Genomic DNA, 21,625 nt, shown 5'->3' with positions numbered 1-21,625 from the left:
TGGCCTGGTGGCATAGTATTTAAGTTCGCATGCTCCGCTTTGGTGGCCCAGCATTCGCGGGTTTGAATCCTGGGCATGGACCAGTGCACTGCTTGTTGGGCCATGCTGTGGAGGTGTCCCACATACAAAATGGAGGAAGATGAGCACAGATGTTAGCTCAGGGCCAATCTTCCTCACCAAAAAAAAAAAAAAAAATCAACCATATGTTTAAAAAAAAAAAGAAAAGAAAATGATACCAGATGGAATTACAAATCTACACAAAGGAATGAAAGTCACTGGAAATTGTAATTATAAGGTTAAATACATAAAATGTTTTTTCTTATTATTTAAATATCTATAAAAGATAATTGTGTAAACAATAATAATAATATTGCATTGTAGAGGTGATAACATGTTTCAAAGTAAAAAATGTATGATAACAATAGCATAAAGGCGAGGAGGGGAGAAATCTTAAGTATACTTGTGTGAGATTCTTATACATGAAGTAGTATAATATTACTTGAAGATAGACTGATAAGTTAAATATGTTTACTATAAACCTCAATTACTAAAATAATAGAAAACAAACAGCAAGATAGTAGTTTTAAATCCAGCCATATCATGGGCCGGCCCCGTGGCTTAGCGGTTAAGTGCACGCGCTCTGCTACTGGCGGCCCGGGTTTGGATCCCGGGCGTGCACCGACGCACCGCTTGTCCGGCCATGCTGAGGCTGCATCCCACATACAGCAACTAGAAGGATGTGCAGCTATGACATACAACTATCTACTGGGGCTTTGGGGGAAAAATAAATAAATAAAATTATTTTAAAAAAAATTTTAAATCCAGCCATATCCATAATTAAATTAATTATCAGTGGTCTAAAAACCCCAATTAAAAGGCTGAGATTGTGACATTGGATAAAAGGCAAGACTCAATTATATAGTGCCTGCAAGAAATTACGCTTTAAATATAAAGAAACAAATAGGTTAAAAGTAAAAAAATGGAAAATGATACACCATGCTAACATTAGCCATAATAAAGCTGAAGTGGCTATCTTAATATCAAAGTATGTTTCAGCACAAAGAATATTACCAGGAGTAAAAAGTAATTTCATCGTGATAAGGGGTCAGACAATCCTTACATGAAGCAAAAAATGATAAAACAGTAAGGAGAAATAAATAAATCTAACATTTATCTATAGTCAGACTTTTAATGCTCCTTTCTGTGATTAAAAGAACAAGTAGACAGAAAATCAGCAAGTATATAGTCGACTTGAACAACACTATCAACCAACTTGACCTAATTGACACTCTCCAACAACAGCAGAATATACATTCTTTTCACATGCACACAGAACATTTACCAAGTTAGACCATAAAATATGACTTAAAAATTTAAAAAGATTTAAGTAGTACAAAGGATGTTCTCTAATATATTGGCATTAAATTAAAAATCAGTAGCAGTGGGGCTGGCCTGGCAGCACCAGTGATTAAGTGTGCACGCTCTGCTTCAGCAGCCCGGGGTTTGCAGGTTCAGATCCCGGATGCACACCGACTCACTGCTTGTTAAGCCATGCTGTAGCGGCGTCCCATACAAAGTGGAGGAAGATGGGCACAGGTGTTAGCTCAGGGCCACTCTTCCTCAAGAAAAATGGGGAGGATTGGCATCGGATGTTAGCTCAGGGCTAGTCTTCCTCACAAAAAAAAAAAAAATCAATAGCAGAAAGTTATCTGAAAAATCTCCAAATATTTGAAAACTAAGTAACACATTTTTAAATACCCATGGTGGTATTTAGGGACATCAGAAAGTATTTTCAGCTAAATGGAAATGAAAGCAGAACATTCCAGAATTTGTGATATGCTGCTAAGGCAGTGCTTATAGCACTAAATACCTATATTAGAAAAGAAAAAAAGTTTCGTTACTGACCTCAGCTTCTACTTTAAAAAACTAGGAAAAAAGGAGCAAGTTAACCCCAAAGTAAGCAGAGGAAAGAAAACAGAGCATAAATCAAGACTACAGCATAAATCAATGAAATAAAAAATAGAAAAATAGTAGAGAAAATCTCCTTTTGAAACCAAAAGCTGGTTCTTTGCAAAGATAGTAAAAGTGAAAAACCTCTAGCCAGATTAATCAAGAATAGAGAAAAAACACGCATTACTAATGTCAGAACTGAAAGAGGTAACATCACTATTGATTCTACAGATATTAAAAGGATAATGAAGGAGTATTGTGAACAAATTTATGCCTTTAAATTTGACAACTTAGATGACATGGATAATTTTCATGAATGACACAAATTACCAAAGCTTGCTCAAGAAGATAGAAACTCTGAATAGCGCTATTTCTGTTACAGAAGTTGAATTTATAGTTAAAAACTTTCCCACAAAGAAAATTCCAGACCTAGATGACTTCACTGGTGAATTGTTCCTAACATTTAAGGAAAAAATAATGCAGGTTCTACACAGACTCTTCCAGAAAGTTTACGAAAATGTGGTACCTTCCAGCTCACTCTATGAGGCAAGCATTACTGTGATACCAAAACCAGGCAAAGACATTGAAAGAAAAGAAAACTACAAAGCAACATGCCATGTGAAAATACATGTAAAAATTATAAACAAAATTTTAGGAAATCAAATCCAACAATATGTAAAAATAATTCATCATGACTAAGTGGGGTTTAATTCCAAGAATGCAAGGTTGATTCAACATTCAAAACTCAATCAGTGTAATTCACCATATGAACATGCTAACAAAGGAAAAATATGATCACAATAGGTGCAGAAAAAGCATTTGACAAAATCCAATGTCCATTACTAATAAAAACTCAACAAACAAGAAATAGAAGGGAATTTCCTAAATCCTAAACCGTAAAGGGCATCTATGAAAAATCTACAGGTGACATCATACTTAATGGTAAAAGACTAAATGCTTTCCCCTTAAGGTCAGGAACAAGACAAGGATGTCTGCTCTTGCTCCTACTTTTCAACATTGTACAGTAGTTCCCCCTTATTAGAGGTTTTACTTTCTTTTTCCTTTTTTTTTTTTTTGGGAGGAAGATCAGCCCTGAGCTAACATCTGCCAATCCTCCTCTTTTTGCTGAGGAAGACTGGCCCTGGGTTAACATCCGTGCCCATCTTCCTCCACTTTATATGGGACGCTGCCACAGCATGACTTGACAAGTGGTGTGTTGGTGCACGCCCGGGATCCAAACCTGTGAACCCTGGGCCGCCAGCAGTGGAGCGCGTGCACTTAACCGATACACCACCCAGCCGGCCCAGAGGTTTTTAAATGGAAAATTCCAGAAATAAACAATTCATAAGTTTTAAATTGCACATCATTCCGAGTAACGTGATGAAATCTTGCACCATCCTGCGCCATCCTGCCCAGGACATGACTCATCCTTTTGTCCAGCGTATCTGCACTGTGTACAGTACCTGCCCATTAGTCACTTAGCAGCTGCCTGGGTTATCAGATCAACTGTCACAGTGTGGCAGTGATTGTGTTTTACTTAATACTGGCCCCAAAGTACAAGAGTAGTGATTCTGGCAATTTGGATATGCCAAAGAGAAGTTATTGTTGTTAATTTCTTGCTGTGCCTAATTTATAAACTTTATCATATGTATGTATATATAGGAAAAAACATAGTATATATAGAGTTTGGTAATATTCGTGGTTTCAGGCATCCACTGGGGGTCTTGGGACATGTCCCCCTCGGATAGAGAGAACTATTGTACTACCCATATGACCAGGTCAAAAAAAGAAAAGGGATCCAGATTGAAAGATTAGAACAAACACCAAAGAAAATATATGGGTGGCAAATAAGTACATAAATTGATGGTCAGCATTATTTCAGTAGGGAAATACAAAGTAAAGTCATAATGAGATACCTCTATACATTTATTTAAATGTCTCTGATAAAAAAGACTGACTACACTTAACAGTGGCAAGGATGTGGAGTAAATGGAACTTTCATAAACTACTGGTGAAAATGTAAAATGGTTCAATTATTTTGGAAAGTAGTTTGGAAGAAAAACTTCAACACATTACTGAGCAAAAAACAAAAAACAGAAAAACCCCTAGGAATTGCATGATACATCCTTAACTTGAAAAAAGTATTTATACCTCAGTACTAAAGCCAGCATTGTACTCAATGGTTAAAAGTAACTCAATAGAAGATATAATGGAAGAGAAATTCCCATTTACAATAGCAGCAAAGAATTAATATTTAGGAATAAACTAACAAATGTGCAAAACTTATATTAAAAAAAAAACTTTAGGGGCCAGCCCAGTGGTGTAGCAATTAAGTTCATGTGCTCTGCTTCAGCGACCCGGGGTTCGCAGGTTCAGATCCTGGGCACAGACCTCACATTGCTCATCAAGCCATGCTGTGGCAGCATCCCATATACAAAATAGAGGAAGACTGGCACAGATGTTAGCTCAGGGACAATCTTCCTCAAGCAAAAAGAGGAGGATTGGCAATGGATGTTAGCTCAGGGCCAATCTTCCTCACAAAAAAAGAAAAGAAAAAAGAAAAAAAATTTTAGAAAATACCTTACCAAAAGCATGATCCATTATAAAAAAGTTATAAAATGGATTTTGTCAAAATTTAGAACTTCTGTTCTTCAAAAGACACTGGTAAGAGAATGGAAATAGAAGCCATAAACTTAGAGAAAATGTTGGCAAATCCCATAGCTGTCAGTAGTACTCTCCAAATTGATCTGTTGATTTGATGTAATTCCTATCGAAATTCCAGCTATTTTGTGGAAATTGACAAGTTGATCCTAAGGGACTCAGAGTAACCAAAACAATCTTGGAAAAGGACAACAAAGGTAGGGGATTCACATTTCCTGATTTCAACAGTTACTACAAAGCTACAGCACTCAAGACGTTGTGGTACTGGCATAAATATATATATATATAGATCAGCGGATTAGATTTGAGCATCCAGAAATAAACTCATACATTTATGCTCAATTGATTTTGGACAAGGATGCCAAAACAGTTCAGTGAGATTTTCAACAACTGATGCAGGGATAACTGAATATCCACATACTAAAGAATGAAGTTGGACCCTTCCTCAACACCATATACGAAAATTAACTCCAAGTGAATGATAATCCTAAATGTAAGAGCTAAAACTATAAAACTCTTAGAAGAAAACATAGGAGTAAATCTTCATGACCTTGGATTAGGCAGTGGTTTCTTAGAAATGGCACCAAAAGCACAAACAGAAGAAAAACTAGATAGATTGGACTTCATCAAAATTAAAAGCTTTTGTTCTTCCAAAGACACTATCAAGAAAGTGAAAATACAACCCACACAATGGAAGAAAATATTTGCAAATGATGTATCTGATAAGGGACTTGTATCCAGAAGATGTGGAGAACTTTCACAATTCAACAGTTAAGACGAATAACCTAATTTTTAAGTGGGCAAAGAATTTGAATAGATATTTCTCTAAATATATACATGCCGCCAATAAGCACGTAAAAGATGCTTAACGTCGTTAGTCTTTAGGGAAATGCAAATCAAAACTGCAGTGAGATACCACTTTACATCTACTAGGATAGCTAAAATCAAAAGGCAGACAATAACAAGTGTCGGTGAGAACGTGGAGAAATTGGAACTCTCATACATTACTAGTGAGATTGTAAAATGCTGTAGCAACTTTAGGAAACAGTTTGAAAGTTATTCAAAATGTTAAACATAAAATTAACACATGACCCAGCAGTCTCACTCCTAGGTATAAGCCCAAGAGAAATGAAAATATATGACCATACTAAAACTTATACACAAATTTTCATGGCATCATTATACATAATAACCAAAAAGAGGAAGCAACCTAAATGTCCATCAGCTGATGAGTGGACAAGCAAAATGTAGTATATCCATACGACGGGATATTATTCAGTAATGAATATGAATAAAGTACTGATATACACTACAACATAGATTAACCTTGAAAACATTATGCTAAGTGAAGAAAGCAATCACTCACATATTGTATAATTCCATTTATATTAAATCTCCAGAATAGGCAAATCCATAGAAACAGAAAGTAGATTAATGGTTTCCGGGGACTGGACTGAGAGGATATTGGGAAGAGACTGCTAATGGGTATGGGGTTTATTTTAGGGGGAGAATGCAAATGTTCTAAATTTAGATGGAGTGATGTTTGTACACTACTCTGAATATACTAAAAACCACTGAATTATACACTGAAAAAAGGTAAATTTTCTGGTGTGTGAGTTAAACAAATATCTACCATATGATCCACCCATTCCACTTTTAGATATTTGCCCAAGAGAAAAGAAAGTATATTTCCGTACAAAGATTTATACGTGGATGTTCATAGAAGGTTTATTTGTAATAATTAAAAACCGGAAACACTCCATATGTTCATCAGCATGATATACTGCTCAGCAATAAAAAGAGATAAATTATTAATATGTTCAGCAATATGAGTGAATATCAGAATAGTTATGCTGAGTGATAATATCTACAAAAAACATATAGCCAACATCATATTTAATGGTGGGAAACTAGAAACTTTCCCACTAAGATCAGGAACAAGGCAACAATGTCCCCTCTCACCACTCCTTTTCAGCATCATACTAGAAGTCCTAGATATTGCAATAAGACAAGAAAAGGAAATAAAAGATATACAGATTGGGAAGGGAAAAATAAAACTCGCGTTGTTTGCAGATGACATGATTGTCTATATAGAAAATCTGAAAGAAATGAGGAAAAAACTCCTAGACTAATACAGGATTAATATACAAAAGTCAATCACTTTCCTGTATACCAGCAATGAACAAGTGAAATTTGAAATTAAAAATACAATACCATTTACATTAGCACCTCCAAAAATGAAATACTTAGGTATAAGTCTAACAAAATGTGTACAAGATTTGCATGAGGAAAACTGCAAAACTCTGGTGAATGAAATCAAAGAAGAACTAAAAAAAATGGATAGTCTGTGTTCAAGAAGAGGAAGGCTCAATATTGTCAAGATTCCCAACTTCATTTATAGATTCAATGCAAGAGTCAATGCCTAATCAAAATTCCAGCAAGTTATTTTGTGGATATTGACAAACTGATTCTAAAGTTTATACAGAGAGGCAAAAGATCTAGAATAGCCAACGTAATATTGAAGGAGAAGAACAAAGTCAAGGACTAACACTCCCCAACTTTAAGACTTACTGTAAAGCTACAGTAATCAATACAGTGTGGTATTGACAAAGGAAGAGACAGATAGATCAGTGGAATAGAATAGGGAGCCCAGAAATAGTCCCATGTAAATATAGTCAACTGATCTTTGACCAAGGAGCAAAGACAGTCTTTTCAACAAATGGTTCTGAAACAACTGGACAGCCACATGTAAGAAAAGGAATCTAGACACAGACCTTACACCATTCACAAAAGTTAACTCAAAGTAGACTACAGCCCTAAATGCAAAACTCAAAACTATAAAACCCCTAAAAGATAACATAGGAGAAAACCTTGGCCGTGGCGATGGCTTTTTAGATACAACACCAAAGGCACGATCCTTGAAAGAAATAATTGATAAGCTGGACTTCATTAAAATTAAAACCTGCTTTGTGAAAGACACTGTCAAGAGAATGAGAAGACAAGCCACAGATTGGGAGAAAATACCTGCAAAAGACACATCTGATAGAGGATTGTTTTCCAGAATATACTACAAAGAACATGAAAAACTCAACAATAAGAAAATAAACAACTTGATTAAAAAATGAGCCAAAGATCTTAACAGACACCTCACGAAAGAAGATATGCAGGTGACAAAAAACCATATGAAAAGATGTTCCACATCATATGTCATCAGAGAAATGCAAATTTAAAAAAACAATGAGATACCATTACACACTTACTAGAATGGCCAAAATCCAGAACACTGACACCACCAAATGCAGACAAGGATGTGGCGCAACAGGAATTCTCATTCATTGCTTGTGAGAATGCAAAATGGTACAGCCATTTTGTAAGACAGTTTGGTGACTTCTTACAAAACTAAACATACTCTTACTGTACAGTCCAGCAGTCATATTCCTTGATATTTACCCAAAGGAGTTGAAAACTTATGTCTACACAAAAACCTGTAGCTTTATTCATAACTAAAACTTGGAAGCAACCAAGATGTTCTTCAATAAACAAATGGATAAATAAACTGTGGTTTGGCGAGACAATGGAATATTATTCAGCCCTAAAAAGAAATGAGCTATCAAGCCATGAAAAGACATGGAGGAAACTTAAATGCATATTACTGAGGGAAAGAAGCCAATCTGAAAAGGCTGCATACTGTTTGATTTCAACTATATTACGTTCTGGAAAAGGCAAAACTATGGAGACAGTAAAAGATCAGTGGTTGCCAGTGGTTGAGTGGGTGAGGGATGAATAGGCAGAGCACAGAGGATTTTTAGGGCAGTTAAACTATTTTGTATGATCCTAAAATGATCGATATATATTATTATACATTTGACCAAACCTATAGAACGTACAGCACCAAGAGAGAACCCTCATGTAAATTATGGACTTTGGGTGATTTTGATGTGTCAGTGTAGGTTTATCAATTGTAACAAATATACCACTGTGGTGGGGGATGTTGATAATAAGGGAGACTAGGTATATGTGGGGGCAGGGTGTATGGGAAATCTTTGTACCTTCCTCTCAAATTTTGCTGTGAACCTAAAACTTCTCTAAAAAAATTAAGTCTTTAAAAATAAAGCAAAAGAAATGAATTATTGATACATTCAACCATATGGATGACTATCAGAATAATTATGCCGAATGAAAGAAGCTAGACAAAAAAAAAGTATATTCTCTATGATTGTATTCAAGACTAGAGAATGCAAACCAATCTACGGTGATAGAAAGTAGATCAGTGTTTGCCTGTGGACAGGGGTCCAGGAAGGTGCTAGAGATTGAGATTCTAAAGGGACATGAGAAAACATGGGAGCGTGTCCATGTTCATTATCTTGATTGTGGTGATGGTTTTAAGGGTGTATATGATGTATATGGTATCATGGATGTATACATATGTTAAGACTTACCAAAGTGTGTAGTTTATTGTATGTCAACTATAACGTGTTTTAAAAATATGAATTGTCTTATAAGTTAATGTCAAAATAAGAAAAAAATCAGCCCCCAATAGTTAGTCTGTATGGTGGATATACAAATTAATATACTGAAATGCTCCATGGAGAGACCCTAAGATATAGTTTAATAGGATGATTTTTAAAAAAAAAACAAAAAATCTTTATGAATACCTGGAAGGTTAGGGAGTTGGGGAAGATAGGATGAGAAGGCATTTAAGTAAGAACCATTTGAGACACTCTTGTCCTTTTCTTACTGGTGTGGGTCAATATTTGATACTTCAGGGGAAAGTAATTTTTTCCCCTTCATTTTACCTTCCATTGTTTCTTTTGCATGAAACCCTTCCTAAGTATTAGAGAATAATTCAAAATGGTTGTCCCTGGCCCAGCTGTAACCAATTTGAGTCCAAAGCATAAATTTTCAAGTTCCATCTCTTAACATCCTACGGAAAATGCTGTTTACTCTTAGTCTGCCTAACCCCCATGGCTTGTTCTCCTCAGTCCTACACACCTCCAAGCAACGAGTTCAAGATCAGCATGAAATTGGAAGCACAGGACCCCAGGAACACCACATCCACCTGTATTGCCACAGTAGTTGGACTGACAGGTGCTCGCCTCCGCCTTCGCCTTGATGGTAGTGACAACAAGAATGACTTCTGGCGGCTGGTTGACTCTGCTGAAATCCAGCCTATTGGGAACTGTGAGAAGAATGGGGGTATGCTGCAGCCCCCTCTGGGTGAGTAACTAGACCCAAGCTCTTCTTAACCAAGTAGTTATCTTCCTCAAATTGTACATCCTATTATGAGAAAACCTAGGGTCCCCTGCCTATCCCTTCTTTTTCATATGGTCCAAAAGAAAACGCCCACCCAAAATTAAATGAGCTATAAAATCTGGACATTTCCATCTCTACATTAACTTATGATATCCAAGCTTCTCTTAAGCTCTCCTTTTTCTGATAAGAAACCACACCCTTCATTCTTCTTCGTCAGTTCCCCTTCATCCTGACAGAGAGAATGGGAGGAGGCCTTGCCATTTAACCTGCCTCAAAAAACCGTAGCGCTTTCACTGAATCCTACAATGATAATAAGAGGTGAGGGAAAATTTCTCCCAGTAGAAAGGATGACTGTGATAAGGGTCCCTCATCTCTTTTCCCCTAAATTCTCACTTGGTCCTTGGAATTTTCTCACTTTGAATGTATTATTAAGTAAAATGCATTATTTTACTTAAACTAATAACCCCACTACATTTTTCTCCTCAAGATCAGATTTCTTTTTGCCTCAGTATATCTGAGTGAGTTAGCCCATCTCATCAATTGCTATCAATCACTATTGCAGTGAATCTCAATGGAGGATAGAGAGAGATGGGTTTTGGGCTATGAGCTATGTTCCCCTTAGGAGGCTGTGCTAGATTAATCGAGTATTAGAGGACACGTATCATTTCAAAGAGCTCCCCACGTGGTTATTTGACATTTCCCCCTACATATAAAAAAATTATATGTAGGGGCCGGCCTGGTGGCGCAAGTGGTTAGGTGCGCACGCTCCACTGCAGCGGCCCGGGGTTTGCCGGTTTGGATCCCGGGCGCGCACCAATGCACCGCTTGTCAGGCCGTGCTATGGCAGGCGTCCCATATAAAGTGGAGGAAGATGGGCATGGATGTTAGCCCAGGACCAGTCTTCCTCAGCAAAATAAAGAGGAGGATTGGCAGATGTTAGCTCGGGGTTGATCTTCCTCACCAAAAAAAAAAAAATTATATGTAAAATAAAATTTTAAACATATACAAAAGTAGGAAGAATAGCACAGTGAATGTCCATGTATCCTTTATCCTTGATAATTATCAATATATAGTCAATCTGGTTTTATTTGTACCTGTACAAACTCCCTGGCCCCTCCTGCCCAATTGCCCAAACATAGTATAATTTTATCATTAAATATTTAGTATGTATCTCTCATAGATAATATTTTTTAAATATAATCATAATAATATTATCACATGTAAATAAACTAATGATAATTCCTTAATATTGACAAATATTTACTCAGTGTTTAAATTTTCCCTTTTGTCTGTCTGTCTGTCTCTGTCTCTCTCTCTCTCTATTACAGTTTCTTTGAATCAGGATCCAAATAAGATCAATATGTTGCAGTTGGTTGATATGTCCCTTAAGTGTCTATTAATATATGAGTTCTCCTTCTCTCTCTTATTTTTTTCTCATAATTTATTTGTTGAAAAATATAAGTCATTGTCTTTAAAATTTCCCACAATTAAATTTTGCTGATTGTATCTCTATGGTATCATTTAACATGTTTCTCTATCCTCTCTTTCCTAGAAATTGGTAGCTAGATCTAGAGGCTTGATCAGGTTCAGGTTCAATTTTTTCATAAGAATATTTCATAGGTGGTAGTGTTTACTTCTATTAGGAATGATATATGCCCTCGTTGTCTCTCATTTTATAATGTGGCAGCCATTAATGCTTGTGGTCTAGATCAGGGGTTGACCAATTTTCTTAAAGGGTCAGATAGTAAATATTTCAGGCTTATGGGCCATAACATTCTTTGTTGCAACTAGTCACCTTTGTCCTTGTAATGTGAAAGCAGCCATAGACAATACATAAAAAAATGGGGAAGGCTGTGTTCCAATAAAACTTTATTTACAAAAACAGATGGCCAGCCTGCTGGCTATAGTTTGCTGATCCCTGTTTTAGATCCATCAATTCATTATGGTTGCAAAATAGGAAATTTTAATCTTATCATTCCATCCATATAAATTAAATGGAATACATCTATTAAAATAAACTTTCCTGAAGTATTTGATTATGCTGAGGTATAGTTCATGCAGGAAAGACAGTTTAAGTGCTTGATTCTTTATTTCCCAATTTTCAAAATAATGAATTGGTTTACTAGCATCCCCAAAAATATTTAGGACAGTTTTGTTGTTGTTGTTTAGTATCGTAAACTCAAAGATTCATACATATTTGATGTGTTTCACTCCATTGCACTAATTGTTCTTAATAGTTCTTGAATTGTTCCATCTTTGGCCTCATAGGAGCCTCCTGAAGTTGTCTCCTGACTATTATTTGATTACTCCCTTGGATTTCTGAAATTTCAGAATGTTCCAGGCTCATCTTATACATTTCCTGCTCCAAATATGGAACCAGCTATTTCTTTTAGGTGCCTGGGCTCCTTTTAGTGGGAAATGGTATTAAGAGACCATAATCTGGGTGCTCAGTGCTACTGGGTTGGTCATTCTTTCTAGGTCTTTTTGGTATAGAGAGGTAGGAACTGCCTTTTTTTGTTATTATTAAGACAAAAAATCGTTAGTTCATATTGATACTTTCTACTAAAATTCAGGACAATGGTATTTTTACTTACTTCATCTTTACTGTCTTAAATCTATATCTCCTTTGTACGACAATAAAACCCTAGTTCTCTTTGTCACTAACAAAATAACTCATTTGCTTCATCCTACAATACACATACAACAGTCTCAGAATAGCAATACCAACACTACCACCATTATGATTACTGACAGTGTTTGAGTTATTTGCATTTATTTTTTTCTTACCCTCTTGGGAAATGGGGTCAGTAATGTGTTATAAGGTCATATGGATCAGTTTCTCTCTGGGTGGCAGTGCCACCAACTTGATATAAACAAGTTCATTTGTTTCATTTTAATTTTGATTTTTTAGAGATAGCTTTTTAAAAATTTTCCTTTATAAATATATAAGTGATATACATCATTCTTAAACTCAAATCTATAAAATTCAGAGAAATCCCCTTCACCTTATTCCTTTCTTCTCTCATAGGTAACCACTTTCTTTTAATTTTATAGTTTATACTCCATATTTTAAAAATGTAAACAAATATATCCGTGTGTGTGTGTGAGTGTGTGTACATATATCCATATGTATCCTTCACCTTTTTATATAAATGACAGCATACTGTACATACTTTTCTCAACCTTGCTTTTTTCATTTAACGGTATGTCCTAAAGATGACTTCTTAGTTGTGTGGAGGTATTCCTCATTCCTTTTTATGGCTGCATAGTACTGTATTATTCTCAACTTACTCGCATCATTATTTAGAAGCATCTTGATAGGCTATTTAAAAATACAGGTTCCCAGGGATAAGGGTGACCATCTAAATAAAAATCCATAAATTCTCCAGAAATGTACAGATTAAAAGGAAAGCAGATCAAACCACCATAACTCATGCCTAAACATAACTAGGAGTCAGAAGTACCACAAATTTCAATTACATGTTCAGATATAAAGATCTGAAACCACTAGAGCAGTACCCAACCCGTACTGGAAGGAAGAGTTTTATGTAGGTAAAAACCGCATTAAAAAGGGAGAGGTCAATGGGGGCCTACCAGCCAAAATCACCCCCAGAAAAGATAGTACTATCCATAGTGGGAAATACTAGAACAGAGCTAAGACCTACTTGATTAGAGTATTGGCTACTGGAGAATCAGAAGGAAGAGAGTGAATTGAAAGTGTGAGGGACTAGAGATAGCAGCCTTTGGAAGATAACTACCTTGCGAGGAGAGGTAGGCATAATGTTGAAGCAAGGGGTGATGATTTAGAGTTAATACAGAAACAAAAGAGAATCATAAAATCAAAAGACATACCAGTCTTCCCATCACATCCCAAAGAGACTCATCTACTAAAGAAACTGCATTTCACTATGCCAATAGAAAACTCATGACCCAAGATCCCTGCCAAAACAGAACCTCCTGATTTTGCTGGTCCAGGAAAATATAAGACATTTCAAATGATTAGGCAACAACAGTAAATATCCATAAAAAGCTTCTGTATAAAGAAAAACAGAAGATGAGCATAAAACCATTTTAACTACTGAAAATTCTACTGCCAAAATCAGTGACTAACCAGGGGAAAACTATTGTATAACAACCTAACTTGAATTAAACAAGTATTGACAAATATGAAAAAATACCTTGAATCATAAATTTTAAAAATCAGACTAGAAATGTGCAATAGACAGGAAGATATAAAAATAGAATTGTCCAAACTCAGGAAAAAAAATTGAAGACAAAATAATCTCAATTGAAGACTCATTTCCAGGGTACCCAATGGGACAATAGATTCAACTGAAAATATAGTAAGGAACATTGAGAAGAGAAATAGAAACAGCCAAGAGAATAAAAATAAATATTAGAAAAGGGTTAAAAAAGTATCAGAAAGGAACTGTTAGATATAGAACATAGTCAACAAAAATCCAATGTGTATATGTATGTATGCATGTAAAATTGGAGTCCCTGAGGAAGATAAACAAAACAGTGAAACAGAATTAATACTTAAAATTGTAATACAAGAAAATTTTCCAAAAGTTAAAGAAGACGTGAAATTGAAGGGCCTCTTGAAAGGGCCTACCTTGTTCCTGGGAAAATTGATTCAGATTGGTCAACTCTAAGATATATTCTAGTAAAACGATTACACTCTAAGAATAAAGAAAAATTCCTCTAAGCTTCCAAGCAAAAAGCCCAAATTATTTACAAGGGAAAGAAAGTCAGGTTTGCATTATACTTCTCAACAGCTAAGTACAAAGCAAGACGAACTGGAGCAACGTTTTCAAGAAATTCAAGGAAAGAAAATGAGAACATTGGTTTTATATCTAGACAAGCTGTTTTTCAAGTGTTGAGATTATACTGAAACAGTTTTCAGTGCAAGAACTCAGGAAAAGCTGTAGCCCCAAGCCCTTCCTGAGGAATCAGTTATAGAAAGGGCTTCATCTAAACAAAGGATGATCAATCTAAAATGAAAACAAAAGTAGAAACAAGAGTAGAATAGGACGGTAGAATCAGTCTGGGTCCGATGAAGAGAGAGAACCCACACAGTTATTTGAACACAGAGATTTTAATATAGTTGTTATCTATAACAGAATTGGAATAATGAGGGATTGGCTAGTCAAAAGGAAAGAGAACTCTAAAGAATATAAGAATAGCAGGCATAAAGAGAAGCCACTACACTGGGGCTGAGATAGAGCACCCAAGGAAGAGCCTCCCCTCCCCTATCCTCAGGGCTGAGATGTAAACCTTGGAGGGAACACAACTGTGGCTCACTGGATGACAGAAGTTACTGTGGTGCCACAGCAGTGGAACTTGTTAGAAATTTGCCCTCTAGGCTACTGGGAAAGCTGTTCGTGGAAAGATGTCCCTCTGGAGAAACTCTGCTACAAAACTGCTTAAGGTGGGGGAGGGTGGTGGTGGTGTTGCTGCTGGCCTCTGGATACTCTTGGCTGCCATGCACTGTGGGAAATGGACAACAGAAAAGATGGGAATGCTGCAGGAGCCTGCCAAGCAAACACACTGGCACCAGGAAGCAAACTCGCCTCCTATAATATTTTTAGATGGAATCAAAGGATATCACTTAAAATTGATAAACCAGATAGTTGACGCCTAAATGAGGAAAGGGGTAATTAAGGACATTATAAAATATTTTAGTGTAAAAGTAACCACTGAAATGCAATTCCAAAACTTCCTAAATACCAAAGGGACAAAAAGATCAGGAAACAGACAGCACAGAGAAAGAAATGAACTGAGTATGGAAAACACGGTAAATAAAACATAATGTGACAAAGTTGAGACTAAATGTATAATTTATGTTAATAAATGTAAAGGGTTTTAACTCACCTGTTAAAAGAAAAAAATTTTCATATTGATGCTCAAAGTCAAACCCAACTTTATACTGTATCCGGGAGACATACCTAAAGTAAAATGAATCAGAAAGGCTAAAAATAAAAGGATTATCAAAAGTATAGGAAGAAAATTCAAACAATATAATAGCAGAGATTACAATTCTTTTAGATGTAGTAGAATTCAGACCAAGATGCATTAAACAAGACAAAGAAGCCACTTTAAAATGCTTAAAGGTGACATAATTCACCCTGAAAATGTAATAGTTAAAAATATTTCAGTACCAAATTACAAAGCGTCTGTCTTCATGAAATAGAAATTATGGGAGTTGCAAGGAGATATAGACAAACACACTAATTGGAGATTTAACACACCTCTCTCAAGGCAAGACAGGCCAAGAGGAAAAAAGTAAAGTTATTGAAGACTTGAATGAATAAAGTAGATCGTGTGTGTGTGTGTGTATCTATATATATATGTATGTATGCATATCAAACTTTATACCCTGTAAATGCCCTTCCACCATGAAATTTAAAACTCTTTAAACAACTCTTGTTTGCAAAAGGGAAATATAAACCAGAATTGCAAAATTCCTAATACATAATGATAATAAACATCACATGTTAGAATTTTGAGATACAATTAAAGCAGTGGTTTGAAGAAAATTTGTAGCCTGATATTTGATATCAATAAAAATGAAAGGATAAAAATTAAAGATTTAAATTTTCAATTCAAAAAGCTAGAAAAAGAATCACAATACAAATAAAATACAAAGGAAGGAAAAAATGAAGATAAAAACAGTGAGGGGCCAGCCTTATGGTATAGCGGTTAAGTTCACACACTCCGCTTCGGCGGCCCGGGGTTCGCCGGTTCAGATCCTGGGTGCAGACCTACGCACCGCTCATTGAGCCATGCTGAGGCGGCGTCCCACATAGAGCAACTAGAAGGATGTGCAACTATGACATACAGCTATCTACTGGGGCTTTGGGGAGAAAAAAGGAAAAAAGGAGGAAGATTGGCAACAGACGTTAGCTCAGGGCCCATCTTCCTCAAAAAAAAACATTAATGAAATAGAAAATAGAAAAGCAATAAATTAAAATACTGGTCCTTTGGGGAAAAAAATCAACAAAATACACAAACCACTGGTTAGCCTAATAAAGAAAAAAATGGAATAAGCACAGATATACAAAAGTAGAAATGACATAAGAGGGAAATAACTCTACATAAATAAGTTAGAAAAGCTAGGTACAATGAGAAAATACTATTTGTCAAAATTGATCCCAGTAGCATTAGTGTTTAAACAGATGTATAGAAAATATATATTTCAAAGAACTGCATGTACAACAAAGCACTGTGTATGGATTGTTTTACAGGGAAATCCTACAAAATCTTAAAGACCAAATAATCTTTTTTTTTTTTTTTTGTGAGGAAGATCAGCCGTGAGCTAACATCCATGCTAATCCTCCTCTTTTTGCTGAGGAAGGCCGGCTCTGAGCTAACATCTATTGCCAATCCTCCTCCTTTTTCTTCCCCCCCCAATGCCCCAGTAGATAGTTGCATGTCATAGTTGCACATCCTTCTAGTTGCTGTATGTGGGATGCAGCCTCAGCATGGCCGGAGAAGTGGCGCGTCGGTGCGTGCCCGGGATCCAAACCTGGGCTGCCAGTAGCGGAGCGCACGCACTTAACTGCTAAGCCATGGGGCTGGCCCAGACCAGATAATCTTAATGCTACTTAAGTTGTTGCAGGTCAGTGATACCCAACAGAACTTTCTTTGATGATGGAAATGTTTTGTATCTGTGCTGTCCAGTATGGTAGTCACCAGCCACAAGTGGCTATTGAGCACTGGAAATGTGGCTACTGCAACTAAGGAACTAAATTTTTAATTTTGTTTAATTATAATTTAAGGTTAAAAAGCCTTATGTGGCTGGTGGCTACTGTACTGGACAGTGCAGTTCTAGTTCACAGAAAAAGTAGGAAAATATCCAATTTTTTTTACAAGGCAGGTAGAACTTCAATACCTAAACCTGATCTAAACACACATACATATATACACACAATCTCATGTATGAATATTGTTACAAAAATCCTAAATAAAATATTAGGAATTAGAATTCAACATGTTTAAAACAATAATTCATCAAGGCAACGTAGTGTGTTTTTTTCTAGGAGTAAAAAGATTTAACTTTAGAAAAATCATTAATAGAAGTCACCATGTTAAGATAGCTAAGGAAGGAAGTTGTATGAACTTTGATAGAAGTCAGCACACTACTGAGGACTCACATTTCCTGATTTCAAAACTTACTACAGGGCCGGCCTGGTGGCTTAGCGGTTAAGTGCGTGCGCTCCGCTGCTGGCGGCCCGGGTTCGGATCCCGGGCGCACACCGATGCACCGCTTCTCCGGCCATGCTGAGGCCGCGTCCCACATACAGCAACTAGAAGGATGTGCACCTATGACATACAACTATCTCCTGGGGCTTTGGGGGAGAAAATAAATTAAAAAAAAAAAAGGGCCGGCCCGGTGGCTTGGCGGTTGGGTGCGCGCGCTCCGCTGCTGGCGGCCCGGGTTTGGATCCCGGGCGTGCACCGACGCGCCGCTTCTCCGGCCATGCTGGGGCCGCGTCCCGCATGCAGCGGCTGGAGGGATGTGCAGCTGTGACGTGCAGCTGTCTGCTGGGGCTTTGGGGGGAGAAAAATAAATAAATAAAATCTTAAAAAAAAAAAAAAAATAACTTACTACAAAGCAACAATACTCATGACATTGTAATACTGGCATAAAGATAGACTTAAAGATCAGTGGATTAGATTTGAGAGTCCAGAAATAAACCCATACATTTATGTTCAATTGATTTTCGATTAAGGGTGCCAAAACCATTCAGCGGGATTTTCAACAGCTGATGCAGGGATAACTGGATATCTACATACAAAAGAATGAAGTTGGACCCTACCTCCATGCCATATACAAAAGTGGGTAATAGACCTAAATGTAAGAGCTAAAACTATAAAATTCTTAGAAGAAAACATAGAAGTAAACCTTCATGACTTTGGGATTAGGCAATGGTTTCTTCGATATGCACCAAAAGCACAAAAAACAGAAGAAAAACTAAATAGATTTGACTTCAGAATTCTTCAAAGTGAAAAGCTTTTGTGCTTCCAAGAAAGTGAAGAAACAACCCACACAATGGGAGAAAATACGGAAATCTATAGACGCAGAAAGTAGATTAGTGGTTTCTAGGGACTGAGATGAAGGGAGACTGGGGAGTGGCTGCTAAGAGATATGTGGTTTCTTTTTGGAGGAGTGATGAAAATGTTCTAAAATTAGATAGAATGATCTTTTCACAACTCTAAAAACCACTGAATCATATATTTAAAAGGATAGACTTTATGGTGTATGAGTTATATCTCGATAAGGCTGTTATTTTTTAAAAACCCACATGTCTGATTCAACAAATAGTGTTGGGGAAATCAGATATCCACATGCAAAAGAATGAAGTTGGGCCTTTACCTTACACCATTGTACAGTAATTAACTCAAAATGGATCAAAGGCCTAAATGTAGGAGCTAAAACTATAAAACTCTTAGACGAAAACATAGGGGAAAAGCTTCATGACATTGGAATTGGCAATGATTTCTTGGATATGACACCAAAAAGCACAGGCAACAAAAGAAAAAAATAGTTAAATTGGACTGTATCAAAACTAAAAACTTTTGTTCATCTAGGGACACAATCAACAGAGTGAAAAGGGAACTTACGGAATAGGAGAAAATATTTGCAAATCATTTATCTGATAAGGAGTTAATATCCAGAATATAATAAAAAACTCCTTCAACTCAACAACAACAAAAAATCTGGTTTAAAAAATGGGCAAAAGACTTGAATAGACATTTCTCTAAAGAAAATATACTAATGGCCAATAAGCACGTGAAAAGATGCTCATTATCATCATTAGGGAAATCAAAACCACAGTGAGATACCACCTCATGCCAATTAGGATGGCTATTTTCAAAAATAGAAATATAGTGACGTCAGCGTCATGGCGGAGTGAGATTTCTTGTAAACGCTTCCCCCGATAAGATACAACAAAAGGAACAGTCACAGACCAACAATGGACTCCTAGACAGCAAAAAGCAAGATCGGAAAGATCCACACTGCCGCACATCTGAGAGTGGAATGTGCTGGAGAGGTAAGGAGAACTCTCCCTCCCCATCAGATCAGCAATCCCGGTCCACGCAGCTCCCAGAGAGGGGGGAAGGGTGGTCCTCTGCGGGGAAACCGTAGCTCTTTGGGCTCTCTCAGCCAGTGGGAAACTCCCCCACAGAGGACTCAAAACTGCTACAGAAGTACCATCAACATCTGAGCACCACAGGAGAGCAGATAATGAGGGGCGAGCAAGAAGCCCCCCATGCCAGGGACCTAGCGGGCAAAAGAGAAAGCCGCCCCCGCTCCCCGCAAGTTGGACACTGCAGCTCAGCCAGCCAGACCAGACCAAGTGGCCGGCGGATCACAGCGAACAGCCAGAGCAGAGCGCAGGGGGCTCAGATTACACAGTCCTTAACCCCCACACAGTGGCAGTGGGTGGAAATTGCAACCAGATATTTCCAGGATGAGCAAAAACAAAGCCAATACAGGAACCACAATGCAAAGGTACATGAAATCACCAGACCAGAAGGAAAATGACAAGCACCCAGAAACCAACTCTGAAGACACAGAAATCCATAACCTAACCGACAGAGATTTCAAAATAGCTATCATAAAAAAACTCAATGAAATATGAGACAATACAGACAAACAATTCAATGAGATTAGGAGTTTCTTCACAAAAGAGATTGAAATCATAAAGAAGAACCAATCAGTACTGATGGAGATGAAGAACACAATGGAGGAGATAAAGGAGAATCTGGAATCTTTAAAGAACAGAGCTGACAGTATGGAGGGAAGAATTAGCATTATAGAGGATAGGAATACAGATATGCTCCAGATGGAAGAGGAGAGAGAACTAAAACCAAAAAGGAATGAAGAAAGTCTCCGAGAAGTATCTGACTCTATTAGGAAATGTAAACATAAAAATTATAGGTATTCCTGAGGGAGAAGAGAGGGAAAGAGGAACAGAGAGCCTATTCAAGGAAATAATAGCTGAGAACTTCCCAAATCTGGGGAAGGAGCAGGAAATACCACCAATAAGTGAAGCCAACAGGTCACCTAAATACGTCAACAGGCAAAGGCCTACTCCACGACATGTAGTGGTAAGGCTGGCCAAAGTCAATGACAAAAAAAACAATATTAAGGACAGCTAGACAAAAACAAAAAATAACGTACAAAGTAACTCCCATCAGAGTCTCGGCGGATTTCTCAATAGAAACTTTACAGGCTAGGAGAGACTGGAATGATATATTCAAAATACTGAAAGACAAAATCTTTCACCCAAGAATACTCTATCCAGCAAAAATATCCTTCAGCTGTGATGGAGAAATAGTAACTTTCCCAGATAAACAAAAGCTAAGGGAGTTCATGGCCACAAGACTGCCACTACAAGAAATACTCAAGAAGGCCCTCAGGCCTGAAAAAAAGAAAAGAAAGGGAGTACAAAACTTCGAGCAAGGAGAAAAATAGGTAGACAAAATCAGAAAAATAGTAGATCATTACCGGAATAGGTTAGCAACACTTAAATACCAAAATCAAATATCAAAGGAAGGAATTCACCAAAAATAAATATAACTTCATCACTGTAAACACACACCCACAACACAAGGTAGAATAAAGTATAACAAGAACAACTTAGACAGGGAAGAGGAAAGTGATTGAATTGACTTAGTATAAGGAAATAAGAGGCCATCAGATAATGGACTATCTCATACACAAGATTTTTTATACAAACCTCAAGGTAAC

At 36.9% G+C, this 21,625-nt stretch overlaps 1 protein-coding gene across 15 annotated transcripts in view; it reads left to right on the top strand.

The window, feature by feature from the left end:
• The window catches only part of SCMH1 (Scm polycomb group protein homolog 1), a 214,811-nt gene that overhangs the window by 69,966 nt on the left and 123,220 nt on the right, over nucleotides 1-21,625 (top strand). For 14 of the 15 annotated variants that reach the window (XR_009221902.1, XM_058553829.1, XM_058553833.1 and 11 more), the window contains one exon: nucleotides 9,594-9,828. Coding sequence is in view for 14 of the 15 variants with exons in the window: in XM_058553829.1 (XP_058409812.1) it covers nucleotides 9,594-9,828 (235 nt within the window). In the remaining variant the exon portion in view is untranslated. Of the gene's footprint in view, nucleotides 1-9,593; nucleotides 9,829-21,625 lie in introns of those variants that run through there. The other variant, XM_058553840.1, reaches the window with a different exon arrangement.

The sequence above is a fragment of the Diceros bicornis genome, chromosome 13 (assembly GCF_020826845.1).
Source record: "Diceros bicornis minor isolate mBicDic1 chromosome 13, mDicBic1.mat.cur, whole genome shotgun sequence".
NCBI lineage: Eukaryota > Metazoa > Chordata > Mammalia > Perissodactyla > Rhinocerotidae > Diceros > Diceros bicornis.
The sequence above is the reverse complement of the archived record's forward strand: the minus strand, read 5'-3'. Positions and strand labels throughout refer to the sequence as shown.